Source organism: Homalodisca vitripennis, chromosome 2 (genome assembly GCF_021130785.1).
Source record: "Homalodisca vitripennis isolate AUS2020 chromosome 2, UT_GWSS_2.1, whole genome shotgun sequence".
NCBI lineage: Eukaryota > Metazoa > Arthropoda > Insecta > Hemiptera > Cicadellidae > Homalodisca > Homalodisca vitripennis.
In genome coordinates, this window is record NC_060208.1 from 98,731,024 (window position 1) to 98,756,307 (window position 25,284).

The window sequence follows — 25,284 nt, forward strand, 5'->3', positions numbered from 1 at the left end:
ATTGCTAACTTCACAATAGTAAATGCAAATCGGTATATTTTGGTTACATTCTTTAAAACTAATTTTTATTGCTAGGCCCTGAATTGGAGGACTGTTATGAGGTGCCATAACATGTTCCCAGTCAAATGACTCATGTATAAAGAATGCTAAACCACCATATCTATAATCCCTGTCTTGTCTTCGGATATTATAATTATTTAATTTGCATCTTGTGTTTTTAAACCTCGTTTCTGTGAATAACTGCAATATGAATTTCATTCTTATTTATGTCATCTTCAAACCCATCCCACTTAGCAGCCAGAGATTGTGCATTCCAACGGATTATTCTTAATACTTTCTCCACCTTTGCCATAACTATCCATTAAATTACTTAAGTCTTTTAAAGCTTCAGTAAACATGTATACATCCTTAGTTTGATCCCTCTTGTTGTCCTTTTCACCATTTACTAAGTAGTGTATGACTGTTTGCACCCTCTAATTATACTTGATGTTGATCACTTAATTGATCATGAAATATTTATGTGCTCTTATGTTTCTTTTGTTCAGCATCACTTTTATGGGTTGTAGTAAGGATATCTAACAAGGGCAATAAAATATAGTCACCTGTTATCAGTGATTATTATTTTGTCATCGTTAGTCATTGTCTTGATGTGACCAATGATTTCTGTTTCGATGATTTATTGTGTTTTAGTGTTCTTAAAAAATTGCATGTAACCATTGCAATACTTAGTATGTTGTACTTCATGGTCAATAACATTCAAAGTATTAAATATTCTTTCTGGATACAATTTTCTGGTTATTAGGTTTTGATATAATTACAGTAGTAATATTTCTTCTTCTGAGCATAGCTTGTGCATACGATTTGGGGTTTCTTCTTAGAGTAATACTTGTGTATAATTTGGGTTAGTAACTACTTTCTCGCAGTTATGTAGCTTTCATTCATATCTGAAATTCTTTCCTTAATATTCTTCTGTCTCAGGAAAAATATATAAATCTTAAGTCTTAATGTATAAATATTAAAGACTATATAAATCTATCATAAGACTCACGTTTTCCATCTCAATTTAAGCAGCTAGGCTCTTCTTCACACTGAATCTTGTGATATGTTTTGGTCTCACAAAGTCTGGGTTTGGAGCGCCTCACTTCTATGGGACCATACTTTAAGGAACGGAAATAGATTAAAACACGATATATTTTTTACTGGTAAAACTACATAGTTTAATTTTATTTATTTCGGTAATAAATTGTCTTGAAATTTAATTTTAACCCAACGTGTATTTTTTTATGTCATCAGATATATATTTTTGGTAAGTCTAAAAACAAAGACTTTCTGCATTCTGTAAAATTTCGTTAAAGTCAACATGGACTTCAATATATATTACCTTTATCATCTCTTCCCTTTCTTGCAAATAAAGTCGATGTTTTTAGCTAGATATGGGGAGTCCAGAAGAGAATTATTTGCTGCCGTGCCACTTTTTCACTCAGCTATCAGCTTGTTTCAAGCTTTAGTAATGGAATTAATTTTGTCATGATAAGTCCTTATATTTTTATCAATCTTTATAGGATGAATCCTACGTTTTTACTTACCAGCTATGATGGCTTGGTAGGTCCATAATTATTCGCATCATACAATTTTTGCAAATCTTTTCTTTCTTACCATCTTTATTTTGCACGACAACGTCAATGTCATTGTTTAAGTGGTTACGCTTACCTTAACTAACTTTACTACTAGAATAGAATAGAATAGAATAGAATAGAATATATTTATTTCCTCAAAATAAAATAAACATTTACAAGTTATTCATTTTTACATAGAAAAATTCAAAACTAAAACTAAAACTCAAATGTCTTGTTGCCAGGTTTTTTAGGCTACATAAGTCCTACTTAAAAATAAACTTAAAATTCAATTAAACTTGTTTTCTGAATTTGTGATAAAACGTTTATAAATTGAATAGACGTTTGTCGTAGAACAGGAGAATTAGTGACATATTTAGTTTCATCAATCGCTGTCTTAAACACTATATAACATCCATTTGGCCTTGTTATGTCTATATTACACAGCTATAAGTGTGGTGTCTATTAGGAAATAAATTCTCATCCAAATCCTTACAATCCATCATTCTTAAATACCGTAGGTCTGAGACCTGAATTCTTTTGAGGAATATACGAAGTTAAGATTGATATATAGAAATATTATTTAAAATAAAAAGCAGCTAAAAAAACAATGCACTCAGTGTTAAAAAAGACGCAAAATTAACACATTACCTTTCTTTACGAAATTAGATTTGTGAATCATGTGTTAATATGTCGAACGTTAAATTTCATATGATTGTACTAATTTTTTGCACATTTATTTATTGTTCTATTTTCACGTTGCCATTATGATTAACCATAAAACCAATGTAAAAATATTCGCTAACGCTCAGCCAAATCCACGGAGTGACATGTTCCATTATTGAAATTACAGTGTTGCCTATTTAGAAATGAAGCTTTGTGCAAAATATCAAGACCATAATTCAGTTTGTTTTGTTTGAGATGTGCTTACAGACAGACAAACAGTTAGAAATTACATTTTTACAGCGCCTCGAATGAGCATTTTTACTAGGCTACGCCAATGCTCATCGATTCATGACACCCAGCCATGTAAGACTAGACACTCATACTATATCAAATAATTGTTAATAAAGCATTGATCTGCTTTATGTAATTTATTGTTTCTTTCTTCTTTTAATAACATTTAAAAAATTGTCCTTAATTTCTCTGTGAAACTATATAACTATATTCCAGGATTCTTTTGGTTTATTGATGTATTTTACTAATTATAGGTCCTTTTATTTCCTTGACTACCGTAATTCCTTGTTGTTTTAAAATATATGTACATAATCATAATTTTACTAATTTATCAATATGAATAAAATAGAACAAACTAAAATAATTTTAGTTGATTTCATGTTTAATGTTTAATTGGGGTTCTTCATAGAAAGCGAAAACGAATATTTCTATCTGATGAGCGGGAAAGGAGGAGAGTCTTTGTTTTATGTAGCGGGTTTTTAACTCCATAGTCCATACTAATTAGTGACAATGCTTCACTGTCTACTCCTACCTACTGAGTACTGCCTGCTATTCGCCATAACAAAATAGCAACATCAGCAAAAACACACAGTATCACGTCCATGATATATACTGAATCTGAGTTGTCTATTGTTTTGGCTTGGCGAACAACGTTGAAATCAAATCAAAACATTTGTAAGTATAATAGTTTTGTAAATTATTTACTAGTACAATTATTTTAAATTGACAAAATTAAGGGTATAGCTATAGGCTAATGGAAATGAGGATATTTCTTTTCTGTGAAAGAATATGTTTTTAGTAAAGTTGTAGTTTTCTCTTCATACATGAGTATGGAGCTATCTTTTGCAGATTACTATAGTAAAATAAAGTACGATGGAGTAGTCAGGTAGGGATATTACACATAGCCTATATGCAAATGTTTTGGAAACTATAACATGTGGTCACCTCCACAATCCAATCAGGGTACCAAATTATCAATTAGGGCTGCAGTATTATAAGCGGCCATCATGGCAACTGAATTGACTATCAGTTATAACTATCTAAACTGCGGAATATATAAAAACATTCTAGTAATTATATACTTTAGCCACTGCATTTTAACTTTAAATAAGAAAATAAATATGTCGGATCAGTGTGGGCCGTACCGTAGCCCACTTTTGGGCTATGGCACCGTAGTGGTGCCATCACACACTGATGGCAAAAATGAAGGTAATTACCATATTAACGGCCGGAACGGAAAAATACGGGTTTTGCGATATTAACTTATTGGAATCGTCCTATAGGCTAGAACAAAAAAAGTATAAGGTTTGATGCGGTGGAAATGAGAAATAACGAAGTTCTAGAACATAAAAAATTAAACAACTATTCACGCGCGGAGTAATATTTCCATGTTCTACATCCACATCGAGCGTCACATGACCTTTTGTGACCAATGATTCAACCTCGTGATGCCGTCATCGGATGCGCCGCCATCTTTGCAAACGTAAATGAAAAATAATACTGAAATGAGCAGTATTTTGATCCAAATGAACAATGTTTTTCTTAATTTCGAGCTACAAATTAATTATTTGTTATCGAAATGAGACGAGTGCCTCCGGCCATCAGCGCGGGCTTCTTCAGCCATTTGGTGCTGCCCCGCGCTGATGTCAATGAAAGAAAAACATCCCTCAAGATAGTATCTATCAGTAAAATATCAAATTCTAGAGGGGCTGATCAGAAATATAAATTGAAATGTAATGCAAAGGCAATTATGTAAAGTGAAAAAAACTTAATAAATCATGAAAAACTAGCATAAATATATAGATGGATATTAACAGCTTAGAACACTTACCATTAGTGTGTTGGCAGATATAGCTGAGCAGCAGCAACAAAAAAGTGGATTTTTAAAAATTGCAACATTTCAAACTTTTTTTACTAACATACTTTTTCTAATTTTCCTGTCGCAACGAAACAACAAAGTCTCCCGGTTTAAAAACAACACGCAACCGCACGACGAACAAATACACTCATTATTAAAAATTCCATGTTCAATTAAAAAGGAAATAATTTCGTTTCAGTTAAAACGTAAACTCTTTACGTGCCCTAAGTTACTAAACACTCCGACACACACAATTCACTAGGGTTGGTCGAACTAGTGGATGGTTGATTCATAATTGTAAACGCACTCACTCAATCCAACCTACTGAACACGATATCTTGTGAAGCACTGACTCATGCCCCGGAGAACTCAGATAACAGATACGTTATCAGGCTGCTATCAGTCCCAGCCGCAGGTAATATTCAAGTAAACAGATTATCCAGACACAACACACAAACTGAACATTAAAACATTAGAAACTTAACTACTTATGAATATACCCCCTAAAATCATGTTATTAATTTGTCATTTGCACCCCCTAAAACTATGTATATTTTTTGTTCAGGAGGGTGAGCAGAATACGTTGATAACATCAAATTCGTGATTTGCCACCTTGGCCTTTAATCTTATAGCTACCAAAATGAAAAACATCCTCACCTAAATTCGGGCTCAGATCATGTGAGTGCCCTTTTTCGTCCTACCCAAAATTCCTTAATCATAATCTGACATTAGAAAAGTGGCCTACTTGGAGGCCACACCACAATTAAAGTAATTTGTAAAAATAGTTTTGAATGTTGTAATTTTTTTAAATCGGCCTGGGGAGGTTCCTTTTTTTGGGTAATTCTGAGCAATTACTTGGTCAATCCCAAACTTTTTCATATTTTACTACGGTCATAAGGATGTTCTCTGAAAGCAAGAAACATATAATTCAAGCCCCGCAAGGCCGTCCTACAGGTTGCCGAGCGATAAGAATGTTCAAAGTCCACGCGATAACAGTGGCTTGCGGGAGACGTGCGGAAGGCCAGTTGTGACAGTATCGTTATCGTTATGGTTCCTCCGATAATCCTTTTTTATGTGACGGGTGTGAGAACACGTTACTTAGTTTCACGGTTTCAAGTGAAGATCAGGAAAAGTTAATATGTTTTTTGTACGAACACGGCGTTTTGCAACGCACCAAAGTTTGGCCTCTAGAATTTGATATTTTACTGACAGGTACTATCTCGAGGGATGTTTTTTTTTCGTTGACATCAGCTTGGACACTCGTCTCAACTCGATAACAACTAATTAATTTGTAGCTTGAAATTTAAGAAAAACATTGTTCATTTGGATCAAAATTCTGCTCATTTTAGTATTATTTTTCATTTACGTTAACTTTCTGGGGTTTAAATTATGTTTTTTTTAATTTCATATACAGCCCATCTCTAGATTATCGTAGTAAAATATGAAAAAGTTTGTGGTTGACCAAGTAATTGCTCAGAATTACCCTTTTTGAAAGAACACGCTTAGACATAGAGACATATTTTGGTTTGGTGACCACGTTGTTGCATTTGAAGCCAGCGAGACAACGCTATATTTCATTGGAGTTTGGCGTTCTGCACATTCTGTGGAACACACTAATTGTAAGTGTTCTCTATTAATGTCCATTTATATATTTAAATTAGGGGTTTTTGATTTATTAAGTTTTTTGCACTGTACATAATTGCCTTTGCATTACAATTCTATTTATATTTCTGACCAGCCCCTCTAGAATTTGATATTTTACTGATAGGTACTATCTCGAGGGATGTTTTTCTTTCGGTGACATCAGCGGGGGTAGCACTGGCTGCCGCAGTCCGCGCTGATGGCCGGAGGCACTCGTCTCAATCCGATAACAACTATTGAATTTGTAGCTTGAAATAAAGAAAAATGTTCATTTGGGTCAAAATTCTGCTCATTTCAGTATTATTTTTCATTTATGTTTGCAAAGATGGTGCCGCATCTGATGATGGTAACACGAGGTTGAATCACGGTCACAGAAGGTCACGTGACGCACGACGAGGCTGTATAACATGGAAATATTGCTCCACGGGTGAACAGTTGTTCCATTTTTTTATGTTTTACAACTTTGTTATTTCTCACTTGCACCCCATCAAACCGCTATTGTTTTGTTCTGTAGGACGATTCCAATAATGTAATAACACAAAACTCGTATTTTGCCGCTCCGGCCGTTGTTTTAACGATTACCAAATAGATTAATAAAGAAATACTAATATTAGAAACTAATATTTAATGAAGAGGAGAATTCAACTGCTCTGGGAAACTTATGTGTAACAAATCAATGCAAAAACAGTGTATCCTCAGCTTGAGGACAATGGACGCCACTATCAGATAAAGAAAGAAAACCAGTTCAAAACTCCCATGTCGCACTATAATTTCCGAATTCTTTATTGCAGTTCTGACAAACAACTTAAGAGAACCCCCCATCACTGTTTATTATTATCAAGGTAACTCCATTGTTGCATATTCTGTCCCTTCCCACGTAAAAAACGTTGGTAACTCATCTTTCAATTTATAAAATCTGTTCAGAACTCATCCTCGATACAGCCATCTTATCTCTGTGTGAAGAAGAAGCTTCATGTGTTCAGAATCCATAGCGGTACACATATTTTTGAACACCCTGCACTTGGGTGTTTTGCTTTTAACTTAATTTACCATTTTTACTACTTGGTTAAATACTACTTTTATTCCAGGAGCCAAAGATTTTGCAACCAGAGCTTTTCTATGTAGGAAACAATGTGTAAAAATTATTCTGGGTTTTTCTGTTTTGCTTACGCTAGAAAGCCTGTCAAGTGACCACTCTTGGTTGGACACCCATCAATGCAGACACTTAAACGGGACTGAGGACTGCCATGGTATTTTGGAGTTTTCAAAATACTTATCAACTAAATTTAAAATGTCTTGTCCTTTTGTTGTCTCAGGGAGATCTTTACCAAACAAGAATTGTTAAATTATAGATTTTTTTATCAGTAAACCGTACAAGAGTCACCACTTGTGGTTTTCTGGATATATCAGTTGACTCGTCCAACTATAATGCAAACCATCAACTAATTTAAGTTTATCAACAACTTGGACTTCCGCATCTTCACTCTTTTCTTTCATTCTTCAAGAAATGGTGTTATTAGACATGGGTATTTTCTTAACTTGTGTCTCAAACTCGTCGCCTAAGAAACTTTGAAAATTTCACAACAAGCTGGCATAACCAACGTCTCTGCAGAAGTATGAGATTTCATTTTTTGACCTGTCAGCCCCAAATAGAATATAGAATAGAATATATTTTATTCCAGAAAATATAATTAACAAAAATTTACATCAGTACTGGTAGGAATTACTAGCCACAGTATCCAGTAAGCGTGGCTAGCTCAACTGAAAGTTGTACTTAATTGTATAATGCCAGTCGAATCTTACAAGTACATCATGCGGTTAATCTGCAGTGTGCACACCCCACAGTTAACATTTATTTTAAACATAACATTTTTTAGTTATAAATTTACAAATTAAAATCTGTTAATATAAAACTGTACATATTCCTGTAAAAATTTGAAAAAAGTTATGAATATTAATAAAATTTAAAAGCCAACTTTTCAATTTATTCTCAAATTTGTTTCTATTTTTACAATTTTTTTATTTGAAAAGGCAAAAGATTAAAAAATGTTGAACCCAAAAAAGAAAAACTTTTTTTTGAAAATTGACTTATTTACCTTCTCATGAACAGCCCCAGTATGTCACCTCTTGTTCTTTGGTAAACTCTGACGTTCCTGTTTCCACTTTTCTCATAGAAAATTTGTAATACTTTGAATAAAAATAAATATTTTAGTGGTAATATTCTTAGATATCTATAAATAGGTAATGCAGATTCATATCTTTTCCTTTTTGCAATTATTCTTACGAAGTGGTTTTGTGTTACATTCAACGGTTGTATGGTTATATTATCAGCAGCTCCCCAATTTTCTATACCATAATTCAAGCAGAAAATATATGATCTTAGTATCATTGAAAAACAATACTTGTATTGCTGTAAACTGATTTTACAAATTCAATTCATACTTTTTGTGGTTAGTTGTTCTTTCTCACTTTCGTCACAATTTTGCAATAGCTTTTCTCAACAGCATCGCGTTTTCTCAGCTCGTTTCGCAAAGTACAACAAATGCAACCGCATCATAAACTTACTGAGTCATAAACTTAACAGGTCATAACTTCTGTTCTGGTTAATGTTATAAGCAATAGGTAACGGAATAAAGAAACAAGTAAATCAAACTTAGTTAGGGTATACATGTTTATAAAATTATATTATTTAATATTGTTAGGCGAAGTTTAATTTTTAATAAATGTTAATTTGTTATAGGTTTGTGAATAAAAAAAAGGAGAAAATGTCAAAAGGTAAGTGTGCTACTGTGAACATTCTAAAAATAAACTGTTAGCTAGTCATTAATCTTTCAAGCAGAGATTTCTTACAATATTTTAAAATAATTTATGAAATGCCTAAATAGATAGAATAAGTAATAATGTAATTTTGTTGCTATTGCAAATGGAAAAAATTGTTCATTGTAGTTTGAGGAGTCTAGGAATAGTATTGCATAAAACTACAATGTTTTTTGTCACACTAGTATATCAGAAACCACTCAACCAATTTTTATTTTTGAAATGTCTGTCCAGCTATGGATTTAAATGGTCGATTGCTTGATCAGTTGGAGGACAGTAATTGGGTGCTTGTAAAAAAATACTGACAATAGGTATGATAACCCACATACTGTATCATATTATTTTAAGGGTTTTGAGTACACCTCTGCTAGAGGCCACAGACTTCTGGATTTGGTACTGACTTTACTTATTAGTCAGTCTTTTATCATCTTTGGCCTCCATACCAATCTATAAGTCTTTCATTATTCATGGTAACAGTAGTACATACTCCTATTTACAAAGTGAATAACCTTTTTACCCCCGATATTTTAGAATAAGCTATTTCATAGTAAAGATAATTTGAGTCTAGCTATTTTGAATAAAATCACATTATACAAAACAAACTATTTCTGTTTTTTCTTTCTTTTTTTTTATAAAATTGAATGAACATTTAAGCTGGAATTCCCATATAGGACTCTTAGAAAAAAGTCAGTTCTGCTCGCTATGTATTAGTGTTTTTACAAAATATTGTGAGTTAAAAAAAAATATAGGGGTTTAAAAAATTATATATTACAGAAAATTGCCACTCCATAATGAAGTATGGTTTTAAACTATGGGGATATTCATCTAAATTGTAGTGTATATTCAAATTATAAAACAATGCTGTTTGCATATTAACCAAACATGTAAACATTTTTTGAAAGGCTACATATATTTACTGTCACTTTTTGAGGTTTCATTATATATAATGATGATAAAATTCCCTTAGTTATAATACAAGATATAGAGATCTGCTTCCATTCCCAATTCATAAGACAAAATTATTCGAGCAAACACGATTTTAGTAGGAGTTAAACTACAATGTTTAAAAAACTTATATAAAGAATTTTCCAACAAAATAAAAACCTTCTCTAAGGCTTATCACACGGTAAATGAATATTTTTTTTATATTCAGCTAATTTTCAAAACTTAAATATTTTAAATTGTTTGTTGTTATTTTAATCGTATGTTTTATTAATAATTTTAAATTATTTTATTTAGGAGTTAATATTACATAATATTTATGTTTATATTATGACGAGGCACCTGTTTTTTATTACAATTTCTATTAGTGTAAAATGTTATGCTAGTAAATTACTTATAAGATTAATTTTTGTATCAAGTTTAATCTTTTTGGGCTCTTTATAGGACAGTTATCGTTTCCACAAGTCATGTTATAGGTATAATTTTTTAGAATTGGGTGTGGTTTTGGGCTCTGGAGGTCTTACAGTGAAGTTGTGTACATATTTTCAGTAAGTGCCACAATGGGGACAATTTCATAATAGGTTAATTGTGTATTGTACAAAGTCTATCCATAAAATTACAGAATAATATACAGTTCTAGGTGTTAATATAATTAATTGTCTACGTGTTAACATTTAAAATCTCCCTGTAAGTTCAGTACAAAAATGAAATTTTTCCACCTAACATTGCAATTAAAGATTACCAAAAATATGCTATAAATGTTGTAAAAAATACAATATTTATATTAGAATATTTCAGATCCTTTACTAGAAAAATCTTTCATACAAACATGAGTTTACAAAAGCTTCACTTTTTATATTCTTTTTCTTCTTTTTTTTCCCAAGATTCAAGATCTTTATTGGCCATTAAATAAACGTTTTCAGTTACAATAGGCTTTGTCATGAAAAAACATTTCACATAAAAACTAATTTACTTACTACTAATTTAGTTACATTAACCAGATTTATTTTGTAACAGATCAAACATGTTGCACTTCATGTATTCGTCAACAGAATAAAAAGCTTTTGTCTTAAGCCAAGTTGAAATCCTTAATTTAAACTTATTAATCGGTAGTTCTCTTATAGCTAGTGGTAGTTTATTGAATAATCTAGTTTGTTGGGAATTTTAACTATTATAAGTCCGAGTTAGTCTTACTTGAGGAACTACAAAATTATATCGAAACCTAGTGTTGTAATCATGTACTAACTCATGAGAGACAAAGGTGTTGATATTTTCTCTAACAAACACTAAATTCTTATATATATAAATACAAGCAAGAGTCATTATTTTAAAATTACAAAAAGACTGTCTGCAGGACGCTTGATTAAAAAGATCCGCCATTAACCTGATTGCCTTTTTTTTTGCCACAAGAAAACTTTTTTGGAGGCACCAGAGTTGCCCCATAGACGGGTACCATAACAAAGGGGTATATGACATAGTCCAAAATAGGTCATTAACAATGCTTCAAAATTAACACAGTACTAGTAGTTTACGTAGGAGAAAGATTACTCTAGAAAGATTTTTTACAGATACCTTCCACATGTGGCCTCTAGCTAAGTTTACTGTCAAGTACAATCCCCAAGAGCTTAACAGGTTTAATGTAGTTATCGTCTAAATTTAAATTATTATTATATGTAAAAATTATGTTTTGATCTTATTTTCATTTATAATAAGGTTGTTGGCTGAATACCAGTCTTTAGCTTGTTGAAGAGCATTAATTAATTGTACATTAAGTTGCCACACATCCACATTAGAACAAAGAAGAGTTGTATCGTCTGCATAAAGTACAGACATGGATGAAACATTAACATGAAAATCATTTATAAAGACTAAAAACAAAAAAGGACCAAGTACAGAGCCTTGGGGAGCACCTGCTACTATCTTCTGATACTGTGATGAAACATTGTTAACAGTTACCATTTGCATTCTATTTGTTAGGTAACTTTGAATCAACTTTAATTCTTTGTTTCTTACACCATAGAAATTAAGTTTTTCAAAGAGAATAGAGTGAGTAACAACATCAAAAGCCTTTGTTAGGTCTATAAGGCCTAACAAACAATTACCTGTTTGTTTTCTAGACCAGTAAGAATTGAATTTACTAGACATTCTATAGCCTTAGCAGTACAGTAATTTGGCCTAAATCCAAATTGGTTTTTGTACAGTAGATTGTTTTCCATAAAATACTTAAATATAATTGTTTAAACATACAGGTTTCTATTATTTTCCTAAGGGTTAGTACAATAGTAATAGGTCTATAGTTCTCGGGCATTTCTTTTCGTCCTTTTTTAAAAATAGGTGTAACTTTACAGTATTTTAGACAGTCTGGGAATTCACGTACAATTAAGATTTGGTTTATAAGGCAGGTTAGGGGTGATAAGATTTCATCAACTATATTCTTAAAGACAAAATTGGAAAGGCCATAAATATCTTCACTCTTTGATACACTTAAGTCAATTACTGCTGCTCTTACTTCACTAGTGTTAAAAGCTTCCCAACTAAAGTTACTTGTAAAACCGTTTTGATGGTGAGAAAAGTTATGCAACAAATTATGGTAAGACAGAGTATTGGTATCAAAGTTCAAGCCAAGATTAACAGGAAATTTACAAAATGATTGTTTAAAACATCAGGAGTCACTGGTATCATACTGTCTTTACTTTTGGAAATAAAATCCCCTGCTTCCTTTCTGATTATCTGCCATGCCATTTTATATTTATTTTAGGAGTTCATGATGAGTGAATCATTTGCAGATTTTTTACTTTAGTGATTGCCCTTTTGTACAGCTTCTTAAAATTCTTAAACCTAATCTTATCATTTACATTTAAGCTACTTTTCCATATATCATAGAGAATTAACATATAAGACCTCATACGTTCAATTTCAGGAGTGTACCATGATAATTTCGGTATTTTGTTAGCTTTACTTTTAACATTAACAAGTGGACAATATATATTAAAATATGATGTTAAAATATTTAAGAACATTAAACAGTTTGCATTTACATCTAAACTGTTATCGTTTAAAAAATCCCAATCTTCACAATAACTGAGAGCTTCCTTAAGATTACTTATTCTAACAGGTGAAATGAGATGCCTCATTTTAATCTTAGAACTATCCATATTCCTGGATTTTTTAAAACCCAATTTAATATCTACAAAGATGCCAGCATGATCGGAAAATATATCTTGCTTCAGTAAGGTAGAACTGCAAAGCTTTTTATCAATATTTGTGTACATGTTGTCTAGACAGGCCTTGTTTCTAGTTGGTAAACTATTTATGGAATATAAATCCATTGATCTAAGCGTATTTACAAAAAACTGAACGTCATCATCACTCTCCAACTTTAAAATATCCACATTCAGATCTCCAGTTAAAATAAAATATTTAAATTTTCTAATCATTAAAAAAGACAATAACTTATCCAGATAATCAATAAAAGTGTTAAAATCAGATTTAGGGGTTCTATAAACATTTAAGATAATAAGATTAAAATCAAGCAGCTTAATTGCAGAGGCTTCACAAAAGTCAGAGAATTAATACAAAAGTCAGAAATATCAAAACTCTGATATCTAGAACTTAAGTCTAGGCTTATAAAAATTGATGAGCCACCACACTTAAGGGGAGGTTTCCTACAGTAATATGACGCTAGTACAAATCCATTAGGAACAAATATTGACATTTCATCCTCATGTAGCCAATGTTCACTCAGACAAACCACATTAGTTTCAGTTTCTTCTAATGTTATGTCTAGCTTATTAAGTTTACTTCTTAGAGACTGAATATTTAAGATTAGTAATCTAAGACTAGACCCCAGAGTATGTTTGTTTACCAAATTACACTTAGCTCTAGAGATAGGGTTATAATTATCATCATTGTTGTGGGTTAAGTAACTGGGTGCTGGACCTTCAGTGGAGAGTTTCCCGACCAGGATTTAGTAGATGGAGACGCTTGTAGAAAACCTGGTATAATCTTGTAATAAATAAGCTTATGAACTTTGCCTATAACTTTTTCAATTTCCTTTTTTAAAACTTTAAAGATTTCTTGCTCTATGAGGTACAAAAAAAAACATCTCAAACCAAACATGTCTGTGTGGTAATATGCAGACATTGTTCATTGTAACAATAAGAACTATGTTACTAGTAGATTCGCAACTACTAGAATGTAGAGTTTTGTCACAATGTATTTAAAACGTAATGTTAATCCATTAGTTATTGTTATAACTCTGTTTCCCAAAATGTTGTTTCCTCAGGTGATCAACACAAGAATGAGGGGGAAGAAGAGGGAGAAGAAGAGTTTTCCGTCGAGAAGGTGCTGGATTGTAGGATTAAAAATGGAAAGACGGAGTATCTTTTGAAGTGGAAAGGTTATTCAGAGTAAGTTTTGATTCTGCTTAATATTTTGAGTAATTGAAACTGTGGCTGCCAAACAAAAGTAAACAATACAGTCTGGTTCTAGCACCAGTGCTTATGACTTGTTTACTGCTATAATACTTACAAAAGATATTTTGTAGTAGTAGTTGAATAGTATGATTCTCATCTTCTACTAATGTATAAAACAATTCATGAAGTATTTTAGTCGTATAGTAAATACTCGCCTTCGGCTCGCTGGGAGCTACGCCCCCAGGCCCCCAAAGTAAGTGCCTTAAATTCGGGGATATAATTGATTTGGTGATAGGTAAAATTCGGACATGATGTCATGCCAGGAAATTCCCAGGGAGGGGGTTAACGTTACCTGGGGATAAGACGTCAGGGGGTTTATCTGGTCATACCAGTAACTTCCCAGGGGGGGGGGGGGGGTTAAGAGATTTGGTGATTGGTAAAATTCGGACATGAGGTCATGCCAGGAAATTCCCTGGGGGGGGGGGTTTTAATGCTACCGGAGGTTAATACATCAGGGGGTTTTAATTTACTCAGTTGGTTATTTGTTCATAACAGGAAAATTGCGCGGGGGGGGTTAATGTTACCGGGGGTTAACGACACACCCCAGGCTCCCTTTCGGGTGTTGGCCAAATTTCGGGGATAAGCGGAATTCGGAATTATTTTGGACCTATGTTATTTAATTTTTCAGTTTTAATCAACGTTTTGACTTTAATGGCATTTTACGAGAAAAAGTAACTGGACCTTTCCTGTCGGAAATTTAATTTTATCTTTCCGATTGTGCCCTCAGATTTGATCTACGACCTACCGTTCAACCACTATCAGGCAGAATGTTAAAGGGGGTTAAGACATCAGGGGGGTTTAATTTAGTCAGGATATTACTGGTCATATGAACAAATTCCCGGGGGGGTTTAATGTTACAAGGGGTTAATGACACACGTGGGGCCTATTTTAGAGGGTGTTGTGTCTGTGAACGTAATAAAAAACTCTGTCCCTATCTACTTTTGAAGCTTCACTAACGCTCAGCAACTCCGATGTGGAGGGGGGTTTTAGTCACTCGTTAACGTATTAATACAAGGTCAATCTGGAAACCAGCATGAATCGCACTAAATTATAGTTGCAAGATTTAAAAACCCCTAAAATTGACGACAAAGAATTTGCCTTTTAGAGCATTTACCAGGCTTACGGAAAGATAAACGATATAAAGCTGCTGAACCTTATTTGTAGATCCTATCAATAGCTAGTTACAAAAAATTTTACATTTAAGCTAGGGCCAACGGTTCGGCCATAATCTAGCCCGGAAGGTAAGTATTTTAAGTGAAATTTTCAACATAATCATGTTTTACGGCCTAAACCATGGAAGATAGGGTAACAGACCACTGGACCTTTTTTGTAGATCGTATTATTTTGTATTAAAATAAAATTTTTAATTTGCCCTAAACCTAAGGTTTTGTCTGCAACGGAGCCCAGAAAACAATATCTCACGTAAAACTTGTAAAATCGATACTTAAAAAACGCGTAATGCGGCCAAAACCATTGGGGATAGGGCAAAATGTCACAAAACATTTATTGTTGATCGCGCTGTATTCTAAATTCCCTTGAAAAATTGGTTTGACCTACGACCAGCCGTTTAGCCGCTATCAAGCCCCGGAATGTAAATTTGTAGGTGAAAAATTTCAAAATATTTTAATGTAATCGTGTTTTGCGGTCAAAACTAATGGAGATATAGTAAAAAGTCACTTGACCTTTATTGTAGATAATATTATTTCCTAAATCCAACCTTTGTTTTATTTTGACCTCCGACCAATTTTTTTCACCGCTATCGACTCCAAAAACAAAGTTTTCACGTGAAAATTACAAAAAAATTGAACTTAATCACGTTTTTTCGGCCCAAACCAATGCAGATAGGGCAAAAAAGTCACTAGACCTTTTCTGTAGATCACGTAATTTGCTAATTTGATGGGTCAATCAGATTTGGACCCCACGGTCTACCGTTCGGCCGCTATCGGGCTCGAAACATTACTTTAAGCGAAAAAAATCTCTGGAATGTCAAATGTTCGAGTGTTTTATCGCTTAACCATGGAAGATACAGCAAAAAAGTCACTGGACCTTTTTTGTAGTTCACTTCATTCCTGACTATGAATTTTTCGTCAGATCCGAGCTAGCTAGAACGGTTCGCCCGCTATCGCGCTTACAAAAAAGGCCTGCAGGGGTGAAAAATTCGCGAATTTTCTCGAATTTTTTTGAGGGGGTTTAAAAGTAAAAAAATCCCGGGTTTTCCAGACTTTTCCTTCGGGTCTTTTATATTGTGAAAGGTACCTGCGTGCCAAATTTCAAGTTTCCCAGCACTTCTAGAACTATGTTAGAATTTGTATCTATATATCAGTGAGTCAGTCAGTCAGTTTCACATGCGGCTGTATAGTATATTAGATAAAATAGATTTATGACAAATAACAACTAAATAAATTGCAAATAAAATTTAATTGTTTGAATACACTTCATATAACAGCTTCAAAGTAATTGTGTCCCAATATTTGTTCCTTCTAATTTAAATATTTTAAGTAAACATATTTTTCTTTTTTTAAGAATTTTTATTCTTGGGTTTGGTTACTCCCATTTTGTACAAAAAAAAAACTTGGAACTCTTGGTTTAGAATGGGATAAAAATCTAATGTAATAATTTAGTTCCGAACTTTTTTCTAATAACTTTCTTAACTTAAAAATCCTATCTATTTCCAGATTACTTTTGTGCAAAATGAGTATTCAACTTAATGGATTTCCAGCAGGCCAGCAGCTGAATACACTGCCAACGTGTTGCAATTATCTTTTGATCTATCTCAGGTTTAAGTTTCAAACTCTTTAATTCTATATACTGCCCATGTCTTTTGACGATGGTTACATTTAATGTGGTTACTTAAAGGAGTGCTTAATAGTCAATCACAAGTTTTTGTTGACATTTAGTGTTTGTTCCATTTAGAAATTGAAATTTTGATAACTTCAATTTTATCAAAATGTCAGCCTTGGATCAGAATGTAATAAATGTTTCTTGCTCAAATTGTTAGTTTTTTGGTATTAGAGTTTACATGCATTTGGGAAAAATATGAAATTTGAGAATAAATTTAAATTTATTTCACATGAGTGAATTTTTTAATGTCACAAGTCAATTCACATATAAATTTTAAATGTGAATTCAGACATTTTTTAACCATTAATTTTTTAACGGGTTTGTTTATCAGGAGAATTAACATTTGAAATCCAACATTGATAACTCAGTTTATTATATATTTTCCAAAATAAATCAAGAAACTTCTGAAATTAATTTGGGGAAAAGATCTAATTGTTTTTAATGTTTGATATTTTAATTGACAAATATGACAATGCACACTTAAATATAAAATTCTCTTTCAATTATCACTAGTAAGACAACTTATTTTTTATTTTACTGTTTAAAAAGATTCACCATGTATTGTGCAATTTCAATTAACATCATATGTACATTCCACAGCAGAGCTGTTCCTTCCCTCATTCTCCTCTTCCTTACTCTTGACTAATAAGATCAAAATTACCTTATATAGGTTTGTTTTTCACTCTAGAGATGATGTCTAACCTTATAGTGCCATATATCCTAAATAATGTGATGCGTAATATTTTTATTTTGCCCCAAAATTAATTATTGTGATTTTATTACATTGTGAATTGCTACAGTGTATGCCTAGTCCGTTTCTGAGATTGTAAACATGTTTGCTGAATTTAGTGATGGCGAAATATAAATTTGTTTCATTACTCTTTCAGCTCTAAATCTATAATTATGTTGAACATAATTTCCAGCAAGACTAATCAATTTTTCCAAAAAACTTTATGGAAAATAAAACATAGAGAGATCTCAACTTTTTTTTGTTAGGCTAACTCACAAGTAGGCCAGTTCAGTTCAAATTTAACTCATATACAGTATAACCCTGATAAGTCGGCCCCCGTTAACCCGGAAGTCCGGCTAACCCGGACCGAATTTCAATAATAAAAACGTAATATTTTTGAGTGGTATAGTATCCGTGAATCGATGTTGCATCAGTATTTGATGGGACTGTATGACAGTGAGTGTGTGACTAATGGCACACGGCGGTCATTGTCCCGGATTCTCGGAAACAATAACAGACGCGTATTTCCCTAAATCCTCTCCCACGCTACCGCCACGCCAGGCCCCTCAGTACCGTTCCTACCTCGCTCCGCTCGCTTGTGCCCATGTTGTGTGTGTAGTGTACTGTATTGTTTGCTTCTGTTCTGCAATCATGCTTCAGATAGTGTGCTTCATTTGTGTTGTGCGTTTGTTTTTATCTTCCCGATGACAACAAAACGTAAAAATGTTGTAGTGACAATGGAAAAGAGATTAGAGGCATTAGGTAGGATTGATAAAGGCGAATCTTTAAAAACAATTGCAACATCTTATGGTGTCGGTACATTTACAGTATCGGATTGGAAAATAAATAGGTCAAAAATCGAGAATTTTGTTTCAAGATGATAACAAAAGACAGATTTTACCTAATTCTCCGTTAACCCGGATTAGCTGCGGTCCCAATTAATCCGACTTATCGAGGTTCCACTGTAAATTGAAAATATATGTTACAACAGAGAAGTGGATATTCAAAAATTAAGACATCCTGGTGTCACCTTTCTCACAAAACTCCCTTTACTCATTGTCGACAAACAAACTTTGACCAGCCTGTATTCATGTCAGTGGTAAAAGTAAAAAATTTAGCATGTCAAAATCAATTACCATTGAGTATACATTTATTAGAAGTATTTGTAAAGATTGTTTGAAATATACACTTAAAATACAAAACTTTAAAAAAATTAATACCAATTGAAATTCTTTTTTTTAACCCTTCAACACACTATTTAATTTGAACTGAACACCCCCTAAGTGGCCCACTTAATTTCTTGTTTTTCACAGTTTTGTGACAACATTACCTATACATGCATTAAATGATTTTCTGTTAAGCCTATGCTTGTAAAAGTGATTGTATTGCTAAAACATAAGTATACCCATACAAACATGTACAAAATACCATTACAAAATTTTTTTTAAGACATGTTTAATGGAAGTTATTTGCTGTAATTACATTAGAAATTTGCAACTGTGTGATATGTCTTGAAGCAGGCCTCTAGGCATAGGCCAGCCTCACATTGGGGACATTTGTGTCCCTTCTTCTGCTATGTTTGTAGCAAACCACACATCTCCTTTGAGGCTTTGCTTTTTTTTCCAGTTGGTGGAATCTTTTCAATAAAATGTTTTTCAGTTAGGCGCATTGGTGGAGGCTCAGTGGATGGTCTGCCCTGAACTGTTCTTGGTACCTCTTGTTGAAATCTTTCCAAAATTTCTTTTACTAGGCCTAATCTAAATGTTAAGTGATTAATACTGTTGTGTTTTGACTTCCAAACGATATATGAGTTCAGAATTGTAATGTTTAGCATACGCTTGAAGACTTTCATGTACCATTTAGTACCTCTTTTCCTTTTCAGTAGATAGTTCTCTAGCATTTGATCTCTAAGGTCCACACCCCCCATATTCTTATTATATTCTACTACAATACCAAAAAAATAAACAGCTAAACACAAACAATAACATCGTCATGCCAGCAGACAAAGTCGTTTCACAGTCAATTGCGTAGTTAGAAACAGCTGACAGCAAGCGCCACCTTGATCGATGTTTTTCGTCTACTATAAACTACATGTTGAACGGCTATCAATACTAAATTAAATTCAGTATTAAAACATAATTGGTATACTAATGATCTAGCTGACATAAAAAAAAGATTATTATTTTTGAATGGTATAGTAAAAAATTCTAAATCGGCCTCAGAACCTGAAATAAAAGCTTTTTTAGACCTGAAGAAACATTATAAACAATCAGTAAAAAATGCAAAATTAACTCATAATACAAAATTAATAAATAATAGCAGCAACAAATGTAAAACTGCCTGGAAAATAATAAAAGATAATGGAAAAATGAGTTTTGTAAATAATTCTAACATTGGAATTTCACCTGATTCATTCAATAATTCGCACATCAATTCTGTAAATGAAATAAAAAATAAAATGGGCTGCCCTAGATATGGTTCAGAGGAGCTTATTAAAAATTTGCCAGTGAATTCTCAAAATTTTGCATGGCAACCAATTACTCCTAATGAAGTAATTACATTAGCCAGCAGTCTTAAAAACTCAAATAGTTGTGACATTTATCTAATGTCCAATAACCTTTTAAAAAATATAATAAAATCCATTGCAAGTCCTTTGTCTTACTGTTTTAACTTATGTCTTGTGGAGGGAATTTTTCCTGACGAGTTGAAGTTAAGTCGGATATGTCCGGTTTTTAAGAAGGGGCCCAAGGACAAGCCGCAGAGTTATCGCCCATTTTCGATTATTCCCGTTTTATCCAAAATATTTGAAATGTTGGTTTATGACCAGATAAATGCGTATTTTGAAGAAAACAATTTTTTAAGTAATTCTCAATTTGGATTTAGAAAGGGAAAATCTACTATTGACGTTGTAGATATGTTGGTGCAAGATGTGCTATCAGCCTTTGAGAACAAGGCTTTTGCTCAGGCCACCCTTTGTGACCTGAGCAAGGCTTTTGAATGTGTAAATCATTCAGAACTGTTAATGAAATTGAACTACTATGGTGTTTCAGGGTCACAATTAAGTTTTTTTAAATCATACCTTAGCAATCGAAAACAAAAGGTTTGTATAGATGGAGAATGGTCCAAGGAGTTAGTGGTCTCATACGGTGTACCTCAGGGCTCTGTACTGGGGCCGCTCCTTTTTTTAATTAGTAGGCTATTAACGATCTTCCAAATTCGTTTAAAGGTAAAAACTATAAGTATGCTGACGACACTACATTTTTTAATTCTAATAAAAACCTTGAAGAACTTAGATCTCTTTGTCTAAATACTTTAAAAGAGGCTTCTGAATGGTTCATGTCGAATTGATTCCATTTAAACGAAGAAAAAACACAAAAAAAACGCATTTTCTTTGAGAAAATTTAATGAAAACTTTCTAAAAGATAACCCTTTTACTAACGTAAAGTTTCTAGGAATTTTTGTTGACAAGACTCTTACTTGGGGACCACATATTGATTATTTAAATATTAAATTATCTCGAGTAATATTTTTATTAAAGCGGTTAACTTATTGCATTCATCAAAATTACATTAGATCAGCGTACTTTGTGTATTACTCATCTATGAAATAACTAAACAACAGTGACGTCACTGCCAAGTCACAATCTAACAGTGATATTCCACATCATACAGCGTTGGCACACAGCTGCTTGGCCACCTGTAACTAGGACCAGTGACCCAGACACTGTGTCCAGCATTGTCAGCGCTGACCTACAGCAATACAGCCAGCAGCTGTACTCATACTATTGACACGGCACTTGATTGCCATTTAATCAAGAGTTTTTAGGTCTATGTGTTTTTGACAAACTTCTCTCATTATTTATTTCACTATCTGACAAAGCAGTTTGAATAGCACATCTAAATCAAATATAATATGCACATTTTTTATCATTGACAAAGAATTAATTATAAACTTCACCTGTATTTTATTCCACAAACTAGGAAATACCGAAACACTGTTTTGACAGCTTTTTAAAAAATTCATACTGTTCCTGACCATGTCTAGACACCCCTGTGGAATTTGCAAACATTGGAGTAAAATACCAGGCTATATGCTGCACTGGACCCTGCAATATGTGGTATCATTCCAGGTGCTTAACCTGGTCTGACAAAAAATTTAAAAAACTTACCTCGGAAGAAATTTCATCATGGGTATGTGATAAGTGTAAAGAAGGCCTGGAAACCACTAAAACAGATATTGGCAATCTTGAAACCAAAATACAAAACCTCTCACTGTCTGATAGCTTGGACCATGACACATCCCTAATCCTAGCAGCAGAAGTTGGAAATGCACTGCTTAGTGAGAATTTACAACTCAAAGAGAAACTCCACATGGAAAAAGTTAAAAAATCTGAGTACCATCTAGAACTAGAAGACAAAATAGTAGCTAAAGAAGAACTTAATCAAGGTCCTTACAGTTGAAAATAATAAACTTCAAGTTGAACTCAGGCATTTGAAGAATAAATTGGACACCGAACACAAGCTCAAAAATGATTTGATTGAGCAAGCTGAATCTGAAAAATCCCAATTCTCAAAGCAGGTGAATGATCTCTTATCATGCAATTCAACTCTTAGGGAAAAAATTAAACAAATTGAAGGGCAAATAAAATTGAAAACCACAAAAGTTTGACTCTCTAAATAAACAAAATGATATGATGTTAGGTAGCATGAAAACCCTTGAGGAAGAAGTAAAAATAAAAAACGATCTGGTAAACCAAATGACTTCAAATTGTGAAAAACTGTCTGATAAACTGAGTGAGCAAGCAAGAACGGCAAGAGAACACCTTGAGGCTCTCTTTAAAGCCTCTAAGCCAATCCTTAATGCTGTGCGCTCATACAAGGCAGAAAATGGCTTTACAAACAATACCGTTCTGTCAGGACACACTTGACGTTTTGTCTGACCGGGGAGAACCAGCCAAACTCCAACACAAAAACTGAGCCTTGAATCAACTGGGGAGAAACAGCCAAACTCCAACAAAAAAACTGAGTCTTGAATCAACAGGGAGAGCCAGCCAAACTCCAACACAAAAAACTGAGCCTTGAATCAACTGGGAGAATCAGCCAAAACTCCGACAAAAAAACTGAATCATAACCTGACCAACAGTAAATACAGAAAATTTTACAAAAAACTTCTCCTCAAAGAGGAGTGAGAGAACAAATTTTTTCAGTGTATCCCTCCAAGTCTCAAAAAAAGCAGCAAAATCCAATTTGAGAGAACACACTTTGTCTGCCAAATCAGATGTAAACCAGATACTCAAGGGAAAAACTAAAAAAACCACCCATGTATGCAAAAGGAAAAGCCACAAAATCAAAGTGTAGAAGAATTTTTTACTGAAAACATTGAATATTACCTCAAAATTATAAACCAAAAAAACAGGACCATGCAGCTATGCATCAGCCACTATCACCGCGGATCCCATCCCTTTTGAAAACTCCACAGCAAGAGACCCCATGGGCAGGAGATACTTCTGACTCACACCAGACTGTATCCCCACACCTCGTACAAGAATCAGGGAAACAGATCTTAACACAAGCCGACATTCACCACTCTGATTCTTTTTTAGACCCACATAAAACCTGATAAACAGCAAGATAAAAACTCTCTCATAACTCAAGAATGTGCGCTCATTAGGCCCAAAGCGAACATAATTATTGGTCACCAAAATGTTAACTGGCTAACCAACAAACTGGATAGAGTAACACACTATTTAAATGAAGAAAACCCAGACTTATTTATTGTCACACAGAACATGGTCTCAACCAGGAAAACCTGCAAAACACCAGGATAACAAACTACTCCTTAGTTGGCGGTTTCTGTAGACAACTTCATACAAAGGGAGGTGTAGCTGCATTTGCTAAGAGTGGTATTGAAAATCATGTCAGGCTATTAAAAACAAGCAGCCCAGATTCTGAACTCATATGTGAGTCAGCATTATATGAAAATTAGAAGGAAGAAAGGGCCATTTTTAGTATTAGGAGTTTTACCGACCACCTAGTTCAAATCTTGATGCAGCACTGAACCAACTCTCAAGTATGATAAATGATGGCCTAACCTCAGAGAAACCAATAGTGATAGTGGGAGACATAAATGTAGACATCCTGAAAGAAAATAATGATAGTAAAAAGATCACAGAGCTGTTAGCATGCTATAACATTACCAGACATAAACTTCCGGCAACAAGAACAACACCAACCTCATCAAACATCAATTGACTGGGTATGTACTAATCTGCAGCAAAATGAAATTATTACTAAGGTAGTTCAAACAGGCCTCTCAGACCATACCGCTCAAAATAATAACCCTAATTTCCCAAAACATCTCTAAGCCAACACCCAAAGAAAAAAAAAAGAGTTTTTAGTGAACAATCTGTACATCAAACTCAAGTTACTCTTAAGCAATGAAGACTGGACAGAAATTCAAACAATACACAATGTTGACGCAGCCTATGACTCTTTTTGCAATATACTTCAATATTCTCTAGATATTGCCTGTCCACATGTCACTTCAAACAAAAAACGTAAACCAACAAAGTACGTCTGGATGAGGAAAGCAAGCTGTTAAGGAAAATATATATAGAAGCAAATGAACAGTACCTGCGCTCTGGGCTACCAGAAGACAAAGCAGAAGTAGCAAGAAGGAAAAAGGACTATGACCTAAAGCTCAAAAAACTTCGTAAAGACCAAAATGCAGCTTTCATTGACCAAGCGGACAACAAATCAAAAGCATTATGGCAGGTCATAAACCAAGAAAGAAAGGAAAAAAAAATGGAAAACTAACTGAAATGGGTACTACAGGTGAATGGTAGGGATGTGAGAGAACCAAAAGATATTGCAAATAACTTCAATCAGTTTTTTTCAAACACTGCAGAAAGAACATTGAATGAAAATAACCAAAAAAAACAACCCTGCCTCAAATTTCCAAATTTTACAACCAAACATTCCTTGAAACACTCTCATTGTATCCTGCTACTCCTGAAGAAGTCAAGAAAACTATAGATTCCCTCAAACCAAAAACATCAACTGGAAATTGATGAAATTTCAGCCAAAACTGGCCAAGAGCTGTAAAGAAGAGATAGCCATTTCCATTGACAACCATAATAAACAAATCATTTCAACAAGGCATCTTTCCATCAAAACTAAAAATTGCAAAAGTCTACCCGAAATTCAAAAAATGGGCCAACTACAGAGATTAACAGCTACCACCGCCCCATTTCTCTACTACCGACTTTCTCAAAAATTATTGAAAAAATTGCCTTAACCAGATTACTACTACACCTGGAACAAAACAATCTACTAACTAATTACCAACATGGCTATTTGAAAGGCAGATCAACTACTACAGCGCTAATACAGCTGATTGAAAATATAATTG

At 33.4% G+C, this 25,284-nt stretch overlaps 1 protein-coding gene across 1 annotated transcript in view; it reads left to right on the top strand.

Moving 5' to 3' along the window:
* The first annotated feature begins 3,097 nt into the window (after positions 1–3,097).
* The window catches only part of LOC124354411 (chromobox protein homolog 1-like), a 34,824-nt gene continuing 12,637 nt past the window's right edge, over positions 3,098–25,284 (top strand). Inside the window, exons 1-3 of the mRNA XM_046804844.1 lie at positions 3,098–3,245; positions 8,810–8,844; positions 14,114–14,237. Coding sequence (XP_046660800.1) covers positions 8,835–8,844; positions 14,114–14,237 — 134 coding nt within the window. The 5' untranslated portion in view covers positions 3,098–3,245; positions 8,810–8,834. The remainder of the gene's footprint in view (positions 3,246–8,809; positions 8,845–14,113; positions 14,238–25,284) is intronic.